The 26727-nt window shown below is 42.1% G+C and overlaps 1 protein-coding gene across 1 annotated transcript in view; it reads right to left on the reverse strand.

The window, feature by feature from the left end:
- The window catches only part of COL24A1 (collagen type XXIV alpha 1 chain), an 897023-nt gene that overhangs the window by 189810 nt on the left and 680486 nt on the right, over nt 1–26727 (reverse strand). Inside the window, exons 33-39 of the mRNA XM_086954096.1 lie at nt 23241–23294; nt 21372–21425; nt 21140–21193; nt 10537–10590; nt 4651–4758; nt 4135–4188; nt 604–711 (exon numbers count right to left, since the gene is read on the reverse strand). Of these exons, the coding sequence (XP_086810222.1) occupies nt 604–711; nt 4135–4188; nt 4651–4758; nt 10537–10590; nt 21140–21193; nt 21372–21425; nt 23241–23294 (486 nt within the window). The remainder of the gene's footprint in view (nt 1–603; nt 712–4134; nt 4189–4650; nt 4759–10536; nt 10591–21139; nt 21194–21371; nt 21426–23240; nt 23295–26727) is intronic.

Raw genomic sequence — 26727 nt, forward strand, 5'->3', positions numbered from 1 at the left:
ATAATTGGCATGTTTTTCATCATAAACATTCCAACATTCAAAACTTTGCTATTTCAAAATGAACACATTAGTTCTCTTTTGTCTAAGAGAGACTGAGCTGCATTGCTTGACTGCTGAAGCAGCTCGACAGCTATTGCGCAATGTGCCACAAAGACTATAATGTTGTAAGAACAACAGTTCGCGAACCAGATGCTCTTGCTGTATAAAAGTGTTTTATGTAAAGGGCTGTACCTCCACTGTCCAACTAACAGCAAATATTTAAATCAAATAAATAAAAGTACTCCCACAATTAAGACCGCATTTTAAAGGCTCCATTTCTGTGCCACTAATTGAAATTTGAATGAAAGGGAGTGTGGCACCATCCAACAAATAAAATAATTCTTATCAGTTCATAAATTGGTAAGGTATTGCATAATTAATCAAAAAAATTATTTCGGCATGGGTCCTCTACAACATTGCCAACTGGTATGTTCATGAAATGCATCAAATTGTGCAATCTAATCCAGCTTAGATTTACACACTCGTAAAAGAAGTAATGTACATGTGTGTGATGTGCACTTGCACATGAACTAATAGGCAAATCTACAAAAGAAGCATACTCACCACTAAGCCTCGTGTTCCTCTTGCTCCTTTAGGCCCCAATTCTCCAAGTGGACCATGGTCACCCATTTCACCAATTTCTCCGATAAATCCCATCTGTCCTTTTTCTCCCTGTTTTAGTATTGTTGCAAAGTTTAAAACAGATTTGCATCAGTGGCAGCATAACATAAAAATCACACACTACAGATAGCAAAAACGAAAATAATGCACTATCATCTTTCATGGCTAAATTTACATACAGTTTTTCCTAAATGCATGTGCGATTTATACCTGGTAAAAGTTTTAATGAAATGTGAATGTTATGTAAGTGTTGTATACTTGTAAAGCGCACAGCTGCCCGCACAGCGGGCGTCCCGGCGCTGTATACCGCTGGGGAACCCGTCCTGGCTTTCCCTGTGAGATGGTCCCTTCTGGGCATCCCCAAGGTGAGACCAGGCATCCCCGGCGTTGAAGGGGCCGTTGTGAAGATTAAGCAAGCTATTGCCCAGAGTTGCAGAGTGGAACCCAAGGTTAGAGTAGGCGCCGAGGCGAGAATTATCAGGCCCGCGGACATTTTGACCCAAGACCTGCCGCGTTGGGAATCGACCCCTGGTCCCGTGCCGATCTCAGCTTCCGGGTCTGCCGCCTCTAACCATTGAGCCACACTTCTCCTCCAATGAACACATACACATGAAACTAGCACAAATTAATACAATGTATACATGTGTGATGTTCTCATTGATACCTAGACTACACACTTGAGTTGCACCAGTGGGAATTCACAGAAGCGAGTCTGTAGAGTGGTGAGTACAATTGTAAATAAATATGATAAACACTCAATCAATTCTAGCGTAATACATATTTACAGACATTTGTAAATTATTATCACCTCTATGCTACATCTCAATAATGAAGGTATTAAAAGAGTGCTACTCTGCACCAGTTAGGGTAGGTTTCATATGTGTGTAGGATGTAAAAGTACATTAGTGAAACACAATGCTTAATTTGTAAAGGATAAGTGCTGGGATCCAAAAGGTTGCTTAGAAGCCCATTGCTGCGCTACTGAATGTTGGAATGTGGATTACCAAGACTGCAAAGCCTTGATTCTAGCTCACTCACTCATAGACACTCCCTGACGCTTTCTTTCACTCTTGTAGGTTTTTTGTCATTCCTGCTTTCTCTGTTTCTTAGAGTCAAAGTCTAATGAGGAACAATTAGTGCCTTTCTTTGAATAAGGGGGTGCCGGTGGGCCCCCACCTGAAACCACTGGCTCAAATTAGGAACTGATGAAAAGTAATTTAAAGAGAAAGAAATGCAATTAAAAGATATTTAGAACCTTTCTCAAATACATGTGCACTCTGATTAATGCACTTTGTTCACATGCTGGGTTAGGAAAATAGGAATTAATCTGATTTCTTCATTACGCATATTGTTAACAACATGCGCACAGTACGTAAACCACAACCATTAATATTTAACTAAGCGAGTGTGAATTACAATAATGAAAAGCCAAACGTAAGGAATGTCATAATTTGCATTTGTTTCTTTGACTCCAGATTCTAAATTTTTTGCTTCCAGGTTCATGGTGGAATCGGCATAGATCATGCCTTTGTGGTACACAATTGAAAAACTCATATGAGATCCTTAGTCTTCACACCAGCCTTTATACTAGTTTGTGAAGACTTGTTTCAACACATGGATTCGAAATGAACTTAATTGGAAACGAACTTCAGATATGTGAAAGCAATGCATTTGGCAAACATTTTAGAATTGACTTTAGCTTTAAAACATTTGTGAGGATCAGCAATATAAGAAAATAATTTGTGCAGGGAAAGCACATGGCATAAATGTCTTGTGCTCATGTTGGAAAAGGAAGAAGAATAGCAGCAGCGGCTCCTCCGCTAAGGCAGAAGAGCGCCACCCCTCTGCTCTGGGAGCAGTTCAGAAAGGAAAAATAAATTGATGATAAAGCAATGTTATAATCATTTTAATTTTTCCATACTGGCTTAAGTTCAGGCGGGGTAGGGGCTTGCCAGAGCAGGGCGAGGAGTGGTGGGCACTCTCTAAGTGCGCACAACAAAGTGCGCACAACAGTTTGGCTGCCCGACTTGGAGCGGCCAAACAGTTATTGCGCACTTTGCATGTTCCCTACCAGCTGTATTGCACAGCCTGGGCGGAGAAAATGCACAGACTCCCAGTCCCTGTCCGAACACCAAACCACAGCACTGAGACCAATCACAACACTGCTGTCAAGCTGGTGACAACAGCGTCGTGATTGGCTAGGGGTGTCTGTGTGCTTCCTGCGTCGAGAACAGAAGAGGACCGAGAGGCGGCAGCAGGTCTAGAGGTAAGTGGATTTCTTTTTAATCTCCGCTTCCCCCTGCCCACCACCTTCGTTAAGCAGCCACCGCCCCTGAAGAATAGCACTTTGGACAGAAAGTCAGTTCCAGTTAGAGCCATAGATAGGATGCAGAACCAACAAATGGGCAAAAGAATATTCAGAAATGATTTGAAGAAGTGTTTTAGGAAGAGTATGACCTTCAAGAAGAGAATGTCAGAAAGCATGGTGTTTGTGGACAAGAAGAGAGGAGGGGCAAACAATGATGGAAAACACCTCCAGGGAAGCATGCTTGTGCATCTGTAGCCTAGTCAACATTTTAGTGCTTGAATGGTCTTCTTCAGTTAAGTTTCTTTTATTTTATTATTTTTTTAGTCAAATTTGAGCCCTAACATTTGGTGCACTAAACATGTTTAAAACCATACAACAATTACTATATAGTACAGAACAAAAAAAAGCTCAAACCCGGAGAGAGCATTAAAAGGTGCATTTCTAAGATAGGCAGTGAGTAGAGTCCCACTCACTGTGGAAGAAAAAAGATATCCACTGGAGTCAAAATGTAGGGCATAGGGGTTTAGGCGCTATGCGGAGATGGCCAACAATCTTTGAATGTCAGATTGGAGTTGAAGTCAATGTGTGAAAATCAAACAAAAAGAGGAAGTTAAAAAGCAAGTGGTGAAGAACCCAAAAGAAGTAGAATGTTTGAGGACTACTTAGGTATGCAAAGAAACTGGATGATTGAAAGAGATTTGAGCCTTTCGGTTGAGAAGAGAATTTTCGAGTGATCTGCTTACCTCAATCTCACCTTGAAGACATATTTTGACAGAATGTTTTGTTATTTGGGAGGAAAAGGAAGACAGAAAAGTAAAGAGACCACGCGTGCATTGAGGCGATTGTGGTCAAAAAGTTTTGAACAATACATGAAGAAAAAAAAGACGATTTCATGTTCTTAGGATAAGGAAAAGAAGAGAAAAGGTACCCTGAAATTAGACGACGAGAGGCAGAGTTCGTTCTGCCAACCATCATGTGTGTTTATTTCCTGACAATAACAAACATCAACATTTCCTGGATTAAACCAACCGCAGATGGTCACGGGGAAGCCCTGCATTGGCTCCATACTGCACCACTCTATTGCCAAGTGCACCCAAATTGCTAGTTACGTCATTCAGATCCGAGATGGAAAGGAAACCTGAGGTAATATTGTACCAAATAGTTACCTTTTTTCCTGGGCGACCACGGAGACCTGGATTTCCTGGTTTTCCTTCAGGCCCCTGCAGATTAAAAAACAGTGAGAAATAAACAGGTGGTTGAGTAGGAAGTGCAATGAATCAATGAAGAGGGCGCATTAGGTACGAATGTTTCAGAAATGTATTTGTACAAAGCATATTATTGTTGCAGGCAGCAATATCTTGTAAATTTCTGCCTTAAGCAAGTTAATTTGTAAATAGAGCTTCAAGTTACAACACTTCATGAGAAGTACTGTGAACCAACTCTGCATCCTTCAATTAGACAATCTCAAATTTAAGTTAAAAATGGACAAGGTAAAACTTACAAAAGGGCTATGTTTATATTCAGTACTTTATTATCATAATAATTAAAATCTATATCACACAACCAAAAAAGTTCAACTTAATTTTCTTCCCAACAAGCAATGGCTACATCATATTTTCTTGAGGATGCCCTTTTCTAAAAAGATACAGATTTCTTTTAAATACAAGACCTTCAATACTTACCACTGGACCCATTCTGCCAGATTCACCAACAGGTCCTGTAATTCCTGGATTTCCGGTTTCACCTTTTTCGCCATCCTCCCCAGGTGGGCCCCGGTCTCCCTGCTCCCCCTAGCGGAAAGTCAACAAGATTAAATATAACAGTAACTCTGAGCACACACTAAAAACAATATTTTTCTGTGGAACACTGGAGTAATTTCACCGTTTTAGATGGTACCAAAGGCTGGAACAGCGCACGAACGAATGTGCACAGCAAGCCCTAAATGTCGCTGTTGCCATCAGATGCCCAGCCCTGCCTTTGAACGGATGATGATGAACAAAATAGCATGTATCACCACTCCGTCGAGGACTAGCCCTGTGATCGTAAAAGGATGTTTGGGGTTAATAGCGAGAAGACCTGGCCCCAGAGACCCTCTTATCAATCTCTCTGACTCTTCGCAATAGGAGAATAATCAACACAGGTGTGCACCTTTCTACAGGGGCCACTGCTCAGTTACCTGTATGTTAGGTTATGTTACATTGAATATCCGAGGGCGTCTTGGCACTGGCTACAGGGTGTAGAGAAAAGAAAAGTTCAGAGTTAAGCTGTATAGAATAATCAGGTCTTAATGAAGTTCCTGAAAGTCAAAGATTGCTCGAGTATTTTATAGAAAGCTGACATGTAGATTGAGCTGGGGTGTTATAGACAGAAACATCCCTCAGTGGAAGACTTTAAGTGGGATTAAATGATGTATGTATGTAGGGATGGCTTAAGCGTCGGCGTGGCCTGGTGCAACAATCTTTGTTGGTGCCCCACAAGACCTTCTTCTTCTTCACTGATTACCTCTCTATCATCCTCTACTGGTGCCCCTAATCACTCCTTACCTGTATTTCACATGCATGTATTTTATAGCACTAATCAACCCAATATAGACTGTTGCAGCACTTTACATCACAAACATATTATACGGAGTCAATGAGCCATACAAGTGCGAATCAAGGTATAGGAAATGTTCCTAAGAAAAGGAGGGCTAAAAGGTGTAGGAGTCACATGTCATTTATATTAGTAGCGGTGCTTAATTTGTAAAAACATAAGTGCGAGGGCCCTCATCAGGAGGTCACTGCAGATTACACCACCCACTGCCCCAGCCATCACTGCCAATCAAAGTACCAACACGACTACTATCACAATCCTACAAGAGTGACAATGGAGGCTATTCCAGGACCCCATGGCTTAAAGAATGTCTTGGATGGAAGGCACTAGCCATTTTTAATGTATATTTAATTATTAAACAGCTGTTGTTGTGGTGAACTATTAATTAGACAAATAGTGCCTCATGTGGCAGACTGCAATAAATTCCTGTGTTAAGAATTAAGTGCCGGTGCCAAGCACAGGAAACCACCGGCACAAATCAAACACTGATTGGTAGGCATTATTTGTTGAAAGTGCTTGGTCTGGAGAAATAAGGGACAGATTAACCAAGTTTTTACGATATGTAGTAACCGCACTTGCTGTGCTGCGTTGTGTGAAAAAGAGAGCACACAACCGCACCATATCTATAAGATATGGTGCTGTTGCTCTCTCTGCTAGTGCTGGTGTACCTTAGGCTCCCTTGTGCCAATGCACACACCATTGCACCATAGTGTAAGGATGTTTGCTTGATGTCAAGCTTGGGTTTTATCTTGTAAGGGTACTCTTGCTGCACAACATTATATGCTTTGACAAAGTTTAACACTTTACCACCTTGTATGTGTGCTGCATGGTGCAGCACACATGCAAAGGTGAAAAGGTTTGGAGACAAATCTTTTCACCAAGTTTACGCCTTGCCAGAGGAGTCATTTTTTAATGCCAATCCCTTTATACCAAAGTTAGTAAATAGGAATTAGCATAACAATCCATGGGTGAGAGCATGGGAAGCTCATTTACCACACATTGTATGTTTCCTTGACGTAAAGTAGTGCAAAGAGCTTATATGTGTTACTTCAGGGCTACTGTCTAATGCAGTTCAGGATTTGTGCTAGAAAGTAAGACCCAAAACAGCAATTTGCACCTTTTGCATCACATTTGTGATGTAAACCAGGTGCAAAGTGTTTGTAAATGCATCCCATAAATGTAACACAATGATTGGAGTTTTATACTAATACAATTGTATTGCTACCCAAAGGAACCCTTTTTTAGCAACATTAGAATAACGAATGACCGAGAGGAAAAACAATAAGGTTCTATTTGCATACAGCACTTGGATGCCAGTTGATAGTTCAATGTGCTGAATTATAAGGATTGTTACTTATATATTCCAAGTAACAAAAGGATCTCTCTGACAAAGCAATAACCCACTGAGCTATTAACACATTAATCTGTGATCTGCATGTCACTTGTGCTTTGCAGCAGAAACATTTACTCTCTATGCTACTATATCACAAGTCGAAACTGTGAAAAGACACATTTGGGATCGTTCCCTCATGTGCATTAGCTTCCAAAGTTATCATGCCCTTGTAATATCTGCAGAAAATGCTGGTGCACACAAAGATCTCTGCAGGCTGATCTTATCTCACTTCAGCCAGATCGCCCCCTTGGAACCTAGTGCAACGGCACCTGTCGCACCGCCATAAAGCTGGCACTGTATGTATATAGAATTTATGGAATCAATATTCATTGATCCATAATGAAGTATTGCTAAGCATGCAAACAATAAAAATATCAGTCCTTGTTACTTTAAAAATACCTCTATGCTAGAACACTGAAGCACAAGGAAAAATTACGTCCAGCAAGCACTGGCAATGCGAAGAATACATGGGTTAAAAAAAAAAAAGAGATATGTGCTCTGCTAGAGCTTCCTAGTCTGATCTTAATGTGGGGGGTTCTGGAAAAGACACAGTACTTTGAAGGATCCTCAAGTGTGAATCAAAAGTCATCCAAGCATCCTAGGCTAAATTCCAGGGACTGTCATGGATTATAGCCCAGATCTAACATGGCTGCTGTATTTGGATTGTCTGAATTTGAGCGGTCTAATAGCTGGAAAGGCTTCTTAATACAAACACGTCCAGTCTTGGGAGTGTGGGAGCAATCAATATTTCTTTTTGGGTTGTGTGTGTGAAAGTTAGAGTAATGAATACATTCATAATTCTTTTTTTATGGGGAAATTATATTTTAATGGACCTAACAGACCATTCAAACATTTTAGGAATAGGTCTGTGATTTGTTAACATCTTGGAAGACATTTGTTTTTAGATGAGAAATACATTTTTAAAGATACATAGCCTTTGGAATATGGCATTAGTCTAAGAGTTTACCTGGAATAGATAATGTTATAAAATAGTATTCTCTAAAGTAAGAATTACCCAACAAAACACCTTGCTTTGTTTTTGAGAGATTACAATGTTGTTGATTTTTACATAGGAATTTATATATTAACCCCTTGTATGCTGATGACGGAACCGCTCCGTCATCAGCTGCGGTGGCGCTGTGCTGATGACGGAGCGGTTCCGTCATGGCCCGCCCGACGCTCCTGCGCAGCGTGAATTCCGCGCCTGCGCTGAGCGTTCTATTGAGCGGGCGGGGCCATGACGGAACCGCTCCGTCATAAGCACAGCGCAACCGACGCTGGTGACGGAGCGGTTCCGTCACCAGCATGCGCCCGCCGCTCTTCCGCCCGCCCCCTTAGCACTGCGGCAGAATAGCCGCTGCAGTGAAGGGGTTAAACACCATTCTTTATAAGGTGATGGATGGTGTTGGCATGTTGGCACAGTGGCTGATAATAATGAGCCAGTTGTGCCTGTTGGTAACCCAAATGTTTAAGAAGTATCATTGAGCAGAGCATCAGATCACGTATATGTCAGTAGAGAAACAAATTACTTTGCAAATTAATATATTATATCCGGCATTGTTTAAAAATGGTGGTCCGAAAATGAAGTGACATTTCTTGTTCACCATCCCAAGGAATGCAATGACAGATCAGTTTCTCAAGTCGGGGAAATATAATTTGGTTCTATTCACAAAGGTATTTTGGTCATAAACGTAAAATAAAGGCCAATAAACACCTCTTTTAAGCCTATCAAGGATTCACAAAAGGTTTGATCGTTGTTGTAAATGCATTTATGGGTGTGAGTTTTTCCACCACGAGTGCAGAGGAATCCGCAGTCGTAATTTCCATTCAAGGCATCGGAAGGGGGTATTCTGTTTGAGGATTCCCCCAAATATGTCTGTTTGAAGGCATTCCCAAACCTTCACCTAAAAATGGTTGTAAAGTTACTCAAGCCAAGGGTAGCAATAACTCCTTTCCAGGATGCGGAGTGGCCAGACTCACCCCGAGGTCTGCTGAGTGTGTAGGGGAAGAGCTTTCTAGCACAGGGAAAATATTTTCCAGTGGAGAAAAAACCCATGCACTTTCACAGGGAGGTTCTATTGTTCCTGTGTGGAATTCTATGCTGTATAGATTTCTGCACAGTGGGAACAGGTGCTTGCGGGAATTGTGACGTGGCATTCCCAGCATTACACCTGGAAACCTGAAACTGGCACTACTTTCTAGGTATGCAACTAGGAATGTTGATAAAACCGAGAAAGAAATGGATCCTCAGGCAATATCTAAATCTCTGTCCATACACTTACACCTTTACTGGTGAATAGGTTCTTTTCACTTTTTTAGTTTAGGGACAGAGATATCAAAGGTCTACTTGCAGTACAACCCTGTTCAAGAGAAGAACCATTGAATGATTATGTCTTTCATTTGCTCCTCAGGAGATGCAATCACTCATTAGGAGGAAAATGAACAGTTAGAGACATGGTCCCCCTAAACAATATTCATTAGATGGGCTGAACTGTGTTCCACACTGCTAAGGACTGATGCAAATGCAGTGAAAGAGGCCTGCTTGTGAAAGTAGATGTGTTTTCATGTATTTATTAATTTGTAGGACTCCACAAAAAATAAATAGTTATATAAATAAGTACATCCAGTCGCTACTGGGGAAAATATGATGTCCTAACAAACAGCAGTGTAACAATCTACTAGAGTAGAAGAACCACTCACTCTGGATGGCTTTCACTGTAGTAGTCTCTTTTTGACAAATGTATTTGTTTAGGGTAAGAACCTTCACCCAACCTCAGGTGGCAAGCTTCATCATAGGGTTCCTCCTCACACAATTGGCAGACGTTTGTGGTGTTGGCCAAAACTCCCCATGCGGGAGATGATCACTTAGAGTATTGTCTTGGAGTGAGAATCATACGTGAGCTGAGGATGTAGGTGTGTGTTGCAGAGGTCAGTGAAGGGAGTGTCGGAAATAACACTGAATCTGGTGGACAATCTCAGAACTTTATGATGTGTCCCCAAGGGATGGAGTAAAACTAAGAGGAACTTGAAACCTCAACCTAATAATGTATTTCACCTCCCTCTTAGATTTACTCTGGTAATGGCAGAGGATCGATTCTAGTACATATACCAAATTTCGGTCATATGCTAAAAAGCATACACTGCTACCATTGTTTCCGAAAGAATATTTAAAAAAAAATCAATTTTCTAATCTTGACCATTTGGTTTAACCATGATGTAAACTTCTGACAGCTGAGGTGAGCCATTATTTGCATTTACAGTCAATACTGCAACCCCTGCCTTTATAGCAACAGGGGTCACAGGTCACAGTGTCACACATAAAAGTGCATTGTGAAGTGGAAGTTATGGGAAACATCAGAAGTCCTGGTGCACGGTTGCGTCTACAGATACAATGGAAGTGGTTCACCAACAATTATTGCATGTTTTCCACAAACGCACAAAGAAGCCGGACAATGATTCAGCAAGAATTTATGGAATCACTAAAAACATTTTTAAACTACTGAAGGCACTTTGGGCCGCTACATCTGGGTGTTTCACAATATATCCACATTGAAGCATTTTTATACAGAAAGTTCAAACTTACCTTAGGCCCATCTTTCCCTTGAACACCATCTTCTCCTGGTGGTCCTGGCATCCCCTATTTTAAAAATAATAATAAAAAAACTTTTTCAATTTACAGGCACATTTCACAAGACATATTTCCATGACCGCAAGCATGCCCCCATGAAATACTTTCACCTACAATTTGTACCAAAATAGGAGTCCGCAACCAAGATCAGTAAATTAAACACCCATGTTCCTCAGAGCACACGGTTTTCCTTTGAAAAGTTCCACACGCCTTGCACCCCCTAAACTGAAACTTATGGCAGCCGCATACTGGCCTGAATGGTAATATAAATAAGTACGTTTCAGAATGGAATTTAGTGAAAGCATTTTTAAATAAACCATTATATGGAGGTTATGCTAATATTTATTGAACCAACTCAAAAATTATACAAAGGTGTCGTAGTACAGAAGTATTTAGAATCACAAAAATGCATTCTTTAGACATACTGTAGCAGTGCATATAGTTTAAAGTGTAAATGTATATTTTTAAAAGCACAAATCATTCAACAGGCTAAGAGCCCTCTGTATGATGATTGGCATCTCTGGCGTAAGTGCCCAAACCAACTCCGCACAAACCTGCCAGTCAACAGTGAAGACAACACACAGAAGACCTGGTGTGCATTTCTTTCTGGCGTGCCTAGGAATAATCTGCAAAAAAAATTTGAGCGGTGGCATCAATGCACTTGGGTACTCATTTGTGTTCCTTAACCCCTTCCTTGCTGCTGTCGGCCATTGGCCGACGGCAGCACTACCGCCCCGGTGCTGCCGTCGGCCAATGGCCGACGCGGCCCGCCTGTTTTGCGGAAGTGCCGCACTGGGGGAAAATTGGGGCCGCAGTACACAGGTTAAAATTATATATTTTACTATATGTTAATTAAGCACAGACACAAATTTACAACTTGATGTCTTTCTGGGTAGATGAGAGTTAGAATGGCTCCTCTGCTCGCTAAGGCGGAGGAGTGTCGCCCCATTGCTTTTAGCAGTGCAAAGAAGGACAAATAAAAATATAATATCTTGATGTTATTATCATTTTATTTGTTCCTGCAGCTTGCAGCTTTGCAGTCGGGGCGGGGTTGCTCTGATCCCAGAGCAGGGGGAAGGAGTGGTGGGCACTCTGTAGGGTGCGCAATGACTGTAACTCTCATGGACCGGCCTAACAGTCATGCGCACTTTGCATGTTCTCCAACCAGGCTGCATTAAAGCCTTGGTGGAGAACATGCCCAGGCCCCCAGTCCCTGGCAGAGTTTCGGACTGCGGCGCTCAGACCAATCATGATGCTATATTACAGCGTTGTGATTGGCTATGGGGAATGTGGGAGCCTGGGAGCTTCCTGCTTGCACAGATGCCAGAAAGAGATGGAGGAGAGGCGGTGGCAGCCGGCCAGCCAGCTAGCTGGCAGGTAAGTTAATATTTTGTTTTAAACACCCCTCTCCCTACCGCCCCCCTCACCCCCCTGCTGCTTCTCAGGAGCAGCCACCGCTGATTATGAATGAAATATTCTATTGTTGTGTTCTCCAGCCAATGTGCAGGTACACCGTCACAGTCTTCAGCAAACACTTCGTTTTTTTCATCATGGTGAATTTATATTGTTTACTTTTAATTAAAATCTACTTTTTGTAAAGTATGTGCTTTTTTGTGCCACTGAAATCAGAATTTATAAAACGCAGATACAGTCAGAAAGCTATCATACTGGTGTCTCACTCAAATTTGTATTTTGATTTATTTTAAACCAGCCCTATCGCTGTGGCTTTGGAACTTTTTGAATAAAAGTGATTTAGGCAACCCCATAATGTCATGTAATATGGCATTTGCAGAGCATACTATCATAGAAGAACTCTCTCTGCAGAAGCCAGCCTAGAGGTGGAATATTGCTTGACATTCAAATAATAGGGACTTGAGATGTCAATGGATGGTGGAGGCGGCAAAGAAAATGCCACAATCAGGTTTTGAGGACTCCAAACCAGTGACTACCTGAAGCAGGGAGTTTTAAAAGGTGCAAGAAACGAAGGCTTGTGATTGGCTAACCATAGACAGCTGGAGGATATATAGGGCATTTATCTTTTAAAAAAGCTAAGTAGTGGGTGACTCAGGGCAAAGGAAGTAAGGTCAAAATGCTTGCATTGAATTCCAGCCTCTACGTGTTAACAACAAAGGCATCATCAAACTAAAGTGATATGGGAATATGTAGGCAAAAACCTCAGTGTTTGAACTACTTTTGTTGATATTTGCATGTCCTCTAAAGAACTGATACATGGATCGCATATAAGAATCACATATTTGGCCTTTTTTGCGGCTGAATCTTGCTTGATGCCATTAAACATCTCAATACATTGAACAACACATTACATGTTCCTCATTTCAAAATCAGCAGTTCATAAGCACATGCAAGAACATGTGTTACATAAAATCCTTGTAATGTAACCTATTGTTGGACCTGGCCCTTTTTACTGGGCTATCCCAGAACCTTTTGCTTTCCTCCTGTATTTCGTCTCACCTGTTTTTGTTGGTTTTATGACTCTGGGCACTTTACAACTGCTGATCAGTTTTAAAGTGCATGTGCTCTCTTCTGTAAACTTGGGAGGATTGGCCTAAACCTGTTTGGCATATTCAATTTACCTGTAAGTCCCTTCTACAGTGGTATTGTATCTGCCCAGGGCCTGTTAATTAAATGCTACTAGTGGGACTGCAGCGCTGCTTGTGCCACCCACAGAAGTAACCTTTCAAACCTGTCTCAGGCCTCTGCTGCTGCAGTTTACTTCCACAGTGACATGGCATTTAAAGTGTTTGACAAGTTTGTAACTCCACTTTTACTTCATATAGGTCACCCCTAAGGTAGGCCCTAGGTAGCCCTGTGGGCAGGATGCTATATAGGTAATAAGTAGGACGTGTGCCTTTGTTGTGTGGCATCACCTGGGAGTGACAAAAAGTGTATTTGGTTTCTTCACTAGTGTGACGCTGCTCCTCTCATAGGGTTGCATTAGGAATTCCCTGATATGTGTTTCAGTGGTAATTTCTGATATGAAAGGGGTAGCGTGGCCATGTTTGGTATGTTTAGAATAGTGGTAATAAATCCTGCTAATTGGTGAAAGCGGATTTGTTATTACTATTTTAGAAATGCCACTTTTAGAAGTGGGCATTTCTGTGTACTTCTGACTCTTTGTGCCCTGCCTGGTTGTGTCTTCACCGTCTGGCTTAGTCCAACTCATAGCCAGGATGAGTTGACCTGGTCTGCATTTAGAGTGGTGGGAGTTGTCACCTGCACCTGAATAGGGCTGTGCCTGCCTTTCATAGTGCTATCTCTGCCACCCTGTAATGTGGCTTGAGCAAGGGCTGGGATTGACTGGGGGTGTTGTGCACTCCTAAAGTTTGCTTGAAGTACCCCCAGAACCACAACTTTGTGAGTATAAGCACAGGGGCTGTGGCCCCATGATTTTAGACACTGCGTGGGACTTGTAACCAGACACTGCCGGCACTACATACTGCACCATAGGATTGCTGTGCTGCCAGGAAAACTACCACTTGGACTTTGCTTAATTGTGCAGATCTGCTGGAAGAACTGTCTCTTTGCCTGCAAAGGATCTTATATGCTGGCCTGTTGCCTACTTTATTGCTTGAGTGCCCCCCGGTGCTCTCCAAGGAGTGCTGTGCATGCCCCTTGTCCTGACCAGTCTAGCGTGTGGTGAACACTGTGGACTGCTCGTGGTTTATCGCTCATCAGTATGCGGTGAGCCCTGTATTTTTCCTTTCCCCGAGGCTACAAAGTGTGTGATGAGCACTTCTTCCTGCACAAGGGCGGTTTGGCCAAGTCAAGATTAGCATGTGCTGAGCATGTTCTGACCGCTTGAGGAGTGCTGTGTAGTGACAGAAGATATGGGCTACCGACAAGTGATCTGAGAGAGAGCGCGGTGCTCCCCTCAGCTGATTGCTGTCTTCCCATGTGCAGCTTTCGCAACGGCCTAAGTTGCCACGCTGTACCCCTCGCAGCTGTGGTTCCCACCGTTTCTTTTTCCCATTGGGGTCTTAACAGCTACACCACATGGTCGTCGGCAGCTGCCCTCGGACTTTGGCACGTGGGGGAGATCCAACGAGGTCTCCCTGCTAGGGACTGCAGCCTGTGTGCTCCGCTGCCTGACTCTGGCACAGACCCAAAGGGGAGCCATGGAACTCCACTGACGTGGTGGAGTGGGCGAAGACGTACTAGCTGTTGGACAACTAACAGGTGCATCGTGAGGCCGCCTGTATCCCGGAAGCCATCTGCACGTTCACAGGAGGACCCATTGCTGATCCTTAGTAAACAATGCCGGAGCAACCTGCATTGGTTTTCGCAGTTACTCCTCATGGTTGGAGCAGTTGCCTTTTACTTCCCCATTCTTGGGCTGTTTTATTTTTCAGTATGTGCCCCCCCATGTTGATACACACCTTGGGGGCATTTGCCTTCTGAAGGGGCAGTCCGGGGTGAGTCCTCAACAGAGGCCCGCTTCATTCTTGACAATCCCTTGAATTTCCATAAGGACTGTCATAGGTGCACAGAGTTCCTTTGCCATGCACTAGGGGATTATTGATACTGTGTTGTCACTGGTGGGCGCACAGGGGTTCCCGCGGCATACCATCCATTTCTGCATTATGGGTATTCATGATATCTGGTGATTAATGTGCGCTTACTCTGAGACAACTCCTACATTATATTTCCTAATGTACTAATGTATGTCGTATATGGCCCACAGTTGAATGTTCCATATTTACACCCTGATGTTGTGATGTCTGCTGTGTTTCCTCACATTTCCAGGACTGGCATAGTATGCCCAGCAGCCATGATTTATATATGACCTTTTATATAACCTTGTGTGGAGTATTTTTTGTGGTGTATGTGTGTGTCACTGGTGTTTCTGTGTATTGCGCAAATGCTTTAGCTCATTGCCTCTGGGATAAGCTTGACTGCTGTTCCAAGCTACCAAGGGGATGAGCGGGGGTTATCTTGTGTGTGTACCTCACTTACCCTGACTAGAGTGTAGGTTCTGTCTGGCTTAGGTGCATACCCTAACCAATCTGAAACCCAATTTGTTTCACCTTTCACTAGTTTCAGAGATTTTAATCAGATGTTCAATTGATGATTCATCATCTTGACTTGCAGTCAGGTTTCTTGACACATTGTCCCACCCCAGAGTCATGCGGTTAATTAATGAACCGAGGAATTATCAAAGTCAGGCCTTGGGTGTTTTCAAAAATGTCAGCTTAAGAAAATTGAATTTTGGCTTTTAATATGGACCAACCATCAGGCAATTTACTTTAAACACACCATACATTTACAGCAGAACAAGAAGCATACGACCCCATGTTTCTGTGACAACCTGGAATAACACTTTTCAACAGTTGAATCTCGGACAAACAGCTGTAGGGTGACTGCTAAGTCATCCTAAAGCAGCTACATCACTAGGGAGATGCAAAGTAATCCAAGAGCTGCCAAGCCACCTTAGAGCATGTGAAAAGCTGGGATACTCATGTTCTGACACATCATCTCTCTTGTCCCTAGAAATGATTTGGGAAAATGGTTCTCTTCTAATCTGAAAATACTGAAAGAAACATTCATAAACCAGAAATGAAAACGCAAAAAGAAATACACTTCTACTAACCTCTCAAATGACAAGGCACATCTTAGAATTTACCATCATGCATTTGTGTTTCAGAAATTTCTTTTCTACCATTACATGACCAACTAAGCTAAAATCTCAACAAAAGAATTCTTTCTCTTTTTATCCCTCCTCATTTCTCTGTGATTCTTTTTGCAGGTCAAGATCTCTGTAACATGTTGGAGGACATGTTTAAAAAAATGCCAATCTGCAGCAGCATCAAGGCGATTTATAAAATCATGATGGAGAATTTGTCATCCAGTACTTGACATTCATCCATGATATCTCTTTCTATGTAAGTAGTGCTGGAACCTGTACTTGTTTAGATTCTGTCTTCAACTTTTGTTTGGCCCTTAAACATCTCTTCTATATCAGTTCAAAGGCTGGTACTAAGAATAACCCACACCTGGATGGTTGCTTCAAAGATTTCATGATCTTGACCTCTTCCAAGGGATGATCCTAATAACTGTGAGAAATATGATTATTTCACTGCCACTAACAATATGGGGGTCTGTATTCTTTAGTGTCTAGTAACTACATGCCATTCACAGGTTTACCCATAAGATCTTCTGGGAAAGTGGTTACCAGCCAGACAGCTCCAGATGTATTGAGATCAGGTTCACCTCGTTTAGTCACAACTCTTAGTTCTCTGCTTGGGTCACTCATCAGAAATAGCTGTCATTAATAAGATGATAACATTTTTGAAGCTTTTGATGAAGGTCAGATGAGTTTTTTTATTCTACTCGGCATCTCTATCGCCTACGCAATAGACATCTTGCTTAGTCATCTTTCAGCAGTGGCTGGCTAACAGGATGGGGGGCTAACTAAGATGTTTCTCCAACTTTCTGAGCCACAGAAATAAGAAAATGTCACTATCCAATGCAGCTATGTCCTGTGGATGATTTCGCCAAGGTTCCCCACTGTCACTATGCATCTTCAAATGTATGTACCATAGGGAACCCCTCTACAAAGGGCACACCAGACAGTTTTCCTTACCCTCAAAGGGGTATTTGTTTATTGCCCCCACTTTAGAGAAAAGAAAAACATGCAGGTGTCTTTCGCCCTTCTCTGCAATGAGCTAGGCTCATCTATATTCAGAGGAATGAGAGTCAGACAACCCTGACCGAAATACTGTTATCAACACAGATTATGTGTAGGTGCGGAGACCCACACCCTGAAGAGACAGTAGACAGACACAGGAATTGGTGTTTATAATAATTATTTATTCATTATGTACAATCAACATATACACTTTGTGTATAGTAATGATAAGAACTATTATTATTTCAGCAGCCATCACATAAAACAAAATGGGTATTAGAAAACCAATGCATTTTATATTGCCTATTCCTACTGTCTATATTAATTAATATAAACCCTACCGAGTGTTATACTTATATTACTGTAAGCCTCCCAATGAAGGGCTTTGCTAAATAGTTAGGTACATCTAGTTCTATATTTATGCCAAGCCATGCATTATCCCAACATGCCCCCGAGAAGCTCAGATTTCAGCTCTCCAGCATTCTCCCAAGCAACCAGTCTTCGGGTCTAACCCTCCCTAATTCTTAGACCTCTTTATACATTCTACCTCTCTGATTCTCAATGGAGAGATGAGGGTGAAGCTGGATGTGCAGCTTCTTGCATCTATATTGCTGCATGCACAATGCCTCAGAGATGTATCCAAAACAGGCAATTGTGTCAAAAACGCTTCCTTACATTTTAGCTTTATGCTCATCAGACGACCTTGCATAGCTTTACTAAAGAGCAGAACGGAAATGTTTCTTGTTTCTTTGTTAGCATGACTAATGTCAGCCTGTTTATAAAAAAAAGTATGGAGATCTCACTCACTTTGTTACCTGTTACTGTATTCCAAATATTAGTTTCCCAGGCCCTAAGCTTTCCACCTACACCCTTTTTTAAAGGATTAATGGTCAAGTAGGCATCAATTGTATGTAACTTGCATATTTTGTCATGAAAAGCCCTCTCACTTAAGGCAGTGCAACCCTTTGTTGCCCTGATGAAGTCATTTTATTGGATTTACTCATACAACTCAGATCACATAAAGTGTCTCATCAATATCAAAGGATTTTAGCTATGCTTCTTTAACAGCTTGGCCAGTTGTGTGGGAGTAATTACATTTTGACAGTCTGCAGCTGGCTTACTGGGAAGAAGGCTGTTAATTCTGGCATTGTAATAAAGAGAATTTTATCAATCAGCATTCACCCTCTCATCCTTCACTATCTTTGACCACATTCCTATGACTAATATTCAACTGCAAAAATATTCTCTTCTTAGACAGTACCTTAGACTTGGAAGGACAAATTAATCATATAGAAATGATGTTCACCTCTCCCATCTCTGAAGTTCTTTAGCCTTCACTTTTCTGGCAAAAAGAGGTGTATTTTGGTAGGGAGAAACAGCCAAACTAACTTTTCTACTACAAGTGTAGAAATAAGGGGACTTTGCAATAAAGGCACAAATGTCATTGAAACACGTTGCATAAAAACAAATCGGGAAAGGAATAAAGGTAAGGGTATATCTTGAGTAAGGAGGAGGCGTGGAGGCAGAGCAAGAAATGCCCTTGCTTTATTCCAACATAGTAAATAAAAATGTTCATGTTTCACATTAATTTTTCATATGGAAATGTGCTTTTCCCAGGAATTGTGGATAGTGAAATCGGTTCAGAACTGATGAGAGAAGAGGCTGTGTGCTTTTTGAATAAAAAAGAAGAATCATTGTGTAATTGAGAGAAGCATTAGCTTCAATTTGTGCACTCCTTTCATGAATGTCCTGCACTCTCCAAGTCTGCCTTAATACATCCAATCTTCTCCTGAGGGGATCAAATGTTAATATCTGTTGGTGGTTGGAGTCACTGTCTGAATGAAGAGTGGCTTTGAAAGTCAAGACCAAGGCCTTAAGTGTGATTGTCTTCTGCCTTGGGATGCAGCTGAAATCACAGAATAGGGGAGTAGGGCTAGCTTTTGCATAGAATTTGATAACTCTGGCTACACATACTTTTCTAGTTTCCATTATTTCCAGTAGCCTGGTATGCCCTTTTTTGGGGTACAGAAAAAGGCACTGCTACAACCTAACTGTGGCAGAGGGTATTATCAAGGGGTTGACTAAAGCGTGGAATGTCTCTTCTTTTACTGGTCTGAACAGGCATGACTGAATTTATCTGTTGGATTATCCTTCATGGTTTATTATTCTTTTATATTTTTCCACCAGTCAACTATTGATGAGTTCATAGCAGCAAGAATTTTCCAGTTTTAGGGGCGATACAGTCAAGATTGTTAACATATAGGTTTGTTTTGTTAGAAAGTATAAATACTGATTGATCTAGACCTTTTAACATGCTTCAAACATCAATATTTACTAGCATAGAATAAATCAATGAAGTCGTACTTGCATAGGTCGGGGAATCACCCCAGAGGGTGCCCAAGCGCTCTGCTGCAGGTATTACTTCCTGAAGTGGGTCAGCGAGCATGCAGTGTGGAGGTGACGGGGGAGGGCATTTCAGTCTTTGGCGGTGAGGTGGGAGAAGAAGCGTCTTCCAAAGGGGAAGCAGCGGATACGTGGTGTCTGTACGAGAACGAGGTGTGTGGAGGTGCAATTCCTAGTCGGTATGTGGAGGTGCAGGCAGTGGTTCAAGTTGATCGGGGAGGGCTTTGTAGGCATGGGTCAGAAACTTGAAGTATGTTCCCCAGGAGTCTTGCATAGATGCTCTAGAGAATTAGAGATCTGTCTAGCCCTTAACATTTTGTAGTCTGCTACTTTTTCAGGAAATAAGTAGTTTTGAGAAAAGAAGCAGGCCGTGACAGGGAGAATGCCACATGCTTTACAGTGTGTGGACAGTTGATGAGGAAGATAAACTGCTGGAGAGTGGGCCCATTGATATTTAAAGTTCAAAGGTTGTTCGAATGCAGGAAGCATTTTTTACTTTTATGGGTAGTAAAGACGTCGGTGCTATTTGGTTTGGAGAACCACCTGTTTCTACGAGATATGCACATATCTTGGTAAAATCAATGCATCTTTAGTCTGGTTCAGCATAACCTGTTTCAAGAAGGAGACATGAAGGAGATGAGTGGGAGCCTTAAGCCTTTTCTCATTAGTCCATTTGGAGTTATTTTCACTTCCAGACAGCTACAGATTAATGCAATTTTTAGAGTACAATGTGTGTGTTGCCCTTCCAGTAGCCTTCTTTTGAGGACTGGAACATTTAAATTCAATTAAGAATGTCACCACTAAGAACAGCTCTGATGTGGAGCTCAAAGTTGATAGAATATGGAGATCAGAGGAATACTTTTTATAATCAAGATACCTTTGGGCCTACATGGTTTTCTCAAGTCCCCTGAGCCTCATACATGTGTATTCCTACTACTATACATACCACCTGCCTTGAAGTTTGGAGAGTAAACTAAGTGCTTTGGAGAGTTAAGTTGTTGTTGAAGTGCCATCTAGGTAAGTGAAGTCTATCAATGTAGTAGTTTTCAAGGAAGTTCAAGGACCAACTGCAGATTTCATGGGCGAAGTAGCAAAAAAGAAGGTCTCTGAGTTATGAAAATGTATTACTTCCTTAATAGCTCTAATTCTTTTCCCATCCAGCTAAAAGTCAATTCCTTAAAGCAATTTACTACTTAGATATCTTTGGGTAATTTAACAGAATCCAGTCATACCTCCTATTTACAGTGCTTAAAATAAGTGGAAAATGCAGCTATTGAGCACCATATACCAAGTTACTATTATTAGATATATTATCTTATATGTCAATTACAGAAAAGGTGATGTGTTTAATATTATCTCATAATCTCATATTTAGCTAAACTTCAACAGACAAAATCTATACATTTAAAGTGGAATCCTTTCCTACAGAAAAACCTTCAACAGGCATTGAAGTGAGGAAAATGTAATACATCTGTCCACACAATATATTTAGTTTTCTGTAAAACTCACCCTTAAACCTGCTTCTCCTTGCTCCCCAGCATTCCCATCAGGTCCAACATCTCCCTAAATACAGAATTTAAATTAATTAGGGGGAAGAAAATAACTTTAATAACAGTAGTATAGACTGTGGAAATCCTGATCTCACATCTCTATTAATGCATGTATCATCATTAAAGAATAAATCAATTATATTTGTAACTTTGTTTTCAGTGGGAATACAAATTGTAAGTCCAAAACGTACCTTTGCACCAGGTTCACCCTGTGGACCAACCTCTCCTTCAGTGCCAGGAAGTCCCTATATGATAATAAGAATGTTATTGCACATGATAAAACAACATTGCTGAACACATAGTGCAAGACATTTTGTATAATTGTCACTTCTTATTTGCATTGCTATTTAAACAGCAAAGTTCGTATTGCAAATAATGACATTGCATTTGTCTGGTAACCATTGGATCAGAATCGCTACAATGTGAAGGACGGGCTACTTATTGTCAACTAAAAAACCCCAAAGCTAGTGAATTCCGAAGAGGGACACTATTCATATAAGCGATCAGCCTCCAGTAAGTAGGGGTCATCCAAAGTTTCAAAGCATGTTTGTAACTACTTATTCTTTTGGTTACAGGAAACTAAGCAGTGGCGTAGCAAGGGGTGGGGGTGGGGCGGTTTGTCAAGGGGGGCATGACTTTAGGGGCACGCAGCAGCCTCGTCGTCACCTGTCTCCCTGCTGCCGTCACCCACCGCACTCTTACCTGCGGCCGTCACGTGCAGCAGACACATAGACCACCACAGGCAGCAAAAAGTCTAGCAACGACATTGAAACTAAGCAACGTGTGTAGCTACATGTAGTTTAGAAAAAATAGGAGCAGCATCAGCAGTGGGAAAATGTTCCTCCTGCCATATCAGGATTTTCATTGATTGAGGGATGGACTGATGCCCTTCAGCCATTCACATCATCCTGTACTCTTGAGACACACACCCCTTGCACAGCCTATCACTTGTCCCTTCCATATGATAATGAATACTTAGACAGCTTTTTCAATCCCAAACCAATCTGGAAGTAAGTTGTGTTCAGTTTATAACCAATATAATGTTCTACACAGAGTCGTTAAGCAATTTATTCTAAATATTTAGCAAGGAAGCCCCACAAGATGTGACTAATGTGTTCAGGTTTCTACAATGGGTAACCAACTGATAAACTGAATAGTGTCTTGTAATTCATTAGCACCACCACACAAAACACAATGGCAAAATGTGCCACAAAGTCTGAACTGAAGAGGTCTACTCATGCCCATGGGAGAATATAAGGTCATTATCAAAGTTAAAACATATGCTTGTTTCACTTGTGAGAAAGTACTGAATCCCCCATGAAAACTGATAAACGTGGCATCATTACAGCTCAAGCTTGGGTTGCATCACCACTGTGTCTTCTGCAGACAATCAGAAGTCATTCTCGATTTGTCTTTCTGTGGCCGCACACTATACATGGATTAGCAATTCACATGCTGGACATGTACACAAGCTTTGTCAATCAGCATGTCATGGAGTACATGTGATGCTAAAGCAATGCAGATAATGCGGGGGTAGCAGGTATCCCTTTAAAATTAGACTATATCAGCAATAAATCCAGCTTTACCATATCCATTTTTGCAGCCAGGGAAGACCAAACCAAAGTCTACATTCAACTCCTTGACTATAGGTTTGGGGCTTTAATCTCTAGAAAAGTGAGAAGTCAAGCAAGATTCCAAGATGCAATCTCTAATATATACAATTTCATGAAATGCCTTCCAGGGTGTTCTTCAGTCCTATAGGATTATCACACTGGTGGCCTGAAAGTAAGCTAGAGCAGATCTAGGAAGTGATGAAAGATAATAGCTGTTGAGTTTGGTTGGTCTCCCTTCTCTCCACAATCTTTGCTTTGAAGTACAATTGTCAGTGGAGATAACATCTGACTAAAATTTGTTCATGTGAATTTCCCTTTCAATTGAATATTTAAAACATAACACTTTTCAATAGAATTAATGATCTTAGTGATGGCAAGCACAGTCCCACTCTAATAAAATTATAATGTTAATCACATCTGTAATGTTTTTCCATAACAGAAACGTACCTCAGGGCCCATTTCCCCAGAAGGACCAGGATCACCTTGTTGTCCTCTTGGTCCCTGGCATGAACACAATCATATTAGTCCACCTCTCACTTTCTTTTCACATTAAATACTGAATTTGTGGTTATATCATTCAGATGTAAACATCAAGACAGCTAAATCTGAAACTTAGTAAGTTACACATGCACACGATAATACAAACCAGACATCTCATACAGTTAAAAGAATACACAGATATATGCTCATTTAAAGCACATAAGCCCTTAAAGTGATGTTGAATACCCATCTGCAGCATACAATATGTATCATAGAGCACAGTTTCTCAGACAACAGGTCAGGGCGAATTTAAGTAGACACTGGCAATAAAAAGCCACGTGTTGAGAAATATCTGAAAAAAGAATGATTCATGAAAGCCCATATATGAAGGGTAAAAGTGTTCAAAATCTTCGATGTATTCGATGTAAAAAAGAAACAATTCTTCTCCCAATCTGTAGCTGCTTCACATCGAAAGCACATACTAGATGTGAGTGTGCGAGTATGGGATTATTTGGAAAAGCAGGATCTGAGAAATAGATGACCAGCCAACTAGAGACCTCTTTGGCAAATGCACACATTGCTGAATATTATATCCTTGTGGGCTAAGACCCAATGAGACAATGGAGATAAACAAAGGTTCCTGCAAAGAGGTTTAAGGATTAGGAAGCAATGTGTCAAAAAAATAGAAACTTGTGGCTAAAAAGGTAGTTTATCTCCAAATACAATACCACAATTTCTCACTTGGTGGATAGGAGTGGGTGCAAAGAAATGGGCCACACAATTCAGAATGTGGTAAAGAAGACACTTGCAAAATAAAACTCTCGGTTTTATCATGATTTATCATGGGGGAAGATCCTTCTCCTACTTAGCAGCCAAAACCTGGAACTCTCTCCCCACCCATCTCCGCCTTACTCAGAACCACCTTTCCTTCAGAAAACAATTGAAAACTTGGATTTTCGATAAATAAAGTACCCCTCCATTCAAGCGCCTTGAGACCCTCTGGGTATATAAGGCGCTATACAAATGCCGAACTTGAACTTGAATTTGATTCAGCTTGAAATTAATAACCATCATACAGTTCTCAATTGTACCCATGAAATCTCAACTGGGTGGCAACATGCTTATCTCAGTTCTTAAGAATTAACTGTGTATTGCTTGCCTGTCAAAAAATATATAGCCATGTTATCCAATGAGTTTGGCCACAGTAGTCAGATAGAAAATAAAAAGTGTTGCCTCTTTCTACCTGACTAAAACATCAACGTAAATGCAGAAGCCAGATAGACATTAAAGAAGGCTGAGCTCGGGGGCGGGCTTGGCTTGCAAACTAGCAAGGCTGCAAAAACTGCCTCTGGCTCCCACAACCCACCAGAGCCAGGAGCCCCTTGAGCATCCTTGGAAGCAGGCCCAGCCCTAGGTTAAGTGGGCTTCATGGGCCCCACTAAACCAGTGAAGCACACACTGTTGGGGGTAACCTCTGGCAAGCTACAGTGTATGGATGCACATTGTCCCCTTGCCCCCTTGCACCGTATAATTGGACCTAATACTAAATGCTGTGAATTTTTCGCACAAGGTCCTGGAGAGAAAAATAGACAGGATGGCTGTGGACTTTGTGATCCTAGAGGATACCCAGCACATATTGGCGGCCAACATGAAACGCAACACAAATGCCCTTGATGAAGTGGGGACCCCTGTACATGGGCTATAAGGCAAGGTAGCCAATCTGCTCTGACGAGTTGGCCTGCTGGACCAACGGTCGGAGGAATGCAAGGGACAGAGCAGCTGAAACAACACAGGATAGTTTGGTAACCTGAAAAAGTAGAGGGGACAGACATGGTGGCCAGCCTTGAGTTCTGTGTGGCCAAAGAGGTTGTCTTCCAGGGCCTCTCATCGTTTTTTTGCCTTGTAGAGGACGCACAGAGTCCCTGAGAAACCACTTCCACTGGAGGTTGCGCCATGCTCAGTAGACACTCGCCTGTTGAGTTACAGGGACGGGGACCTGATTTTCCAAAAAGGTCCAATGATTTCACTTTGACACTGCTCTGGAGGCCATCGTCTCAGACAATATGATGGTGGTATTGCAGCGGCAGGACCTTCTTCCTTGCTGTTAAAAAGGTACTGAGGGATGCTGGCATACATTATATGCTTTTATTACCTGTGTGTCCTAAGTTCATAGAGGACTGTCAGGCTACTTTCCATGAGGACCTGTCTGAGCGTGAGACAGGCTCGAGGCCTACAAAGGTGGCCTTGATGGAAGACAGAGTCCCAAACCACCCAGGCCGAAATGCTGCCGTCAAGGATGCTGAGAGGGGACCAGCAATGTATGCCTGAGATGGAGCCAGATATAGAGGGGGAGGATGGTGGCGCTGGATGGTGCATCCTCTCTGCGGATGTTGCCAGAGAGCTCCCTCCCCTGTGCCACATCGGTCTACCTCTTCCTCAGAGAGCTTGGACTCTGACGCATTCTCTGAACACCTTGTGTCTGAACCTCTAATAACTCCCAGGTTGGCTGATATTCTTTGACTCTGGACATTCTACGCTCCCCTGCTAGCCTCCTTCTTTTACCCCTTTGGCCGGGTGAGGGGTGAAGTCTTTGTTGTGTGACACTATGCCTGAAAGTTGATGGCTACCAGCTGGCTGGAGGCCTGCCCATACACCTAGCCTTTTCTTACTGAGGTGGTCTGGCTTCACTAACCTTGATCCTCCGCTATTCTGTTCCAGCAGAGTCAGAGGGGGGAGAGACTTCTGCAGTAGCTGTGGCGGCAGCCACCTCTCACAAGAAAAGCCTTCCCGAGACACAATGATAATTACTTTGGCCTGGGGTGAGGGTGCAGGGAATTATTATCCATGCCGGGTGGAGAGTATGATGTAATTTTCCTTCCATGGTTGGAATGCTCATGTGATGGGATCTATACACAAGAGACACAAGATCCTGTCTTTCCTAAAGCATAGGGTGGTGGAGATAGCTCTCCTTCAGCAGACACACATTGATTGGCCTTGAGGTGCCCATGCTACAGAGACACTGGTGGGAACACATCTATGCAACAGCATACTCTGCCTTTTCTAGAAGAGTGCTGATTTAGGTTAGACCAGGGGTCCCTTTGGAAGTCTTAAAGACACATGTTGACAATGACTGAAGATATGCCATCATAACGGGAAGGACTTAATGGTCTCTACATATGAACTGGTAGTATTTACACCTCAAATGTGGGCCAACCACGAATCCTATCTACACTTTCAAGAATTCTCATTGCATGACCCTGATGTCCCGACTTTACTGGGGGGGAAGGGGGGTGACTACAAATGTGTTGGGGATGTTGACCTCGACTGCTCTGTCCCTCCACTAGCTGACTCTCCCATGCTAAGATTGGCACAAGGCTACAGGGACTGGGTGCATGGCATGAACAGAATCCATGACATAGGGAACTTTCTTATTACTTCTCAATATCCAACCTAA

The sequence above is a fragment of the Lissotriton vulgaris genome, chromosome 1_1 (assembly GCF_964263255.1).
Source record: "Lissotriton vulgaris chromosome 1_1, aLisVul1.2, whole genome shotgun sequence".
Classification (NCBI taxonomy): domain Eukaryota; kingdom Metazoa; phylum Chordata; class Amphibia; order Caudata; family Salamandridae; genus Lissotriton; species Lissotriton vulgaris.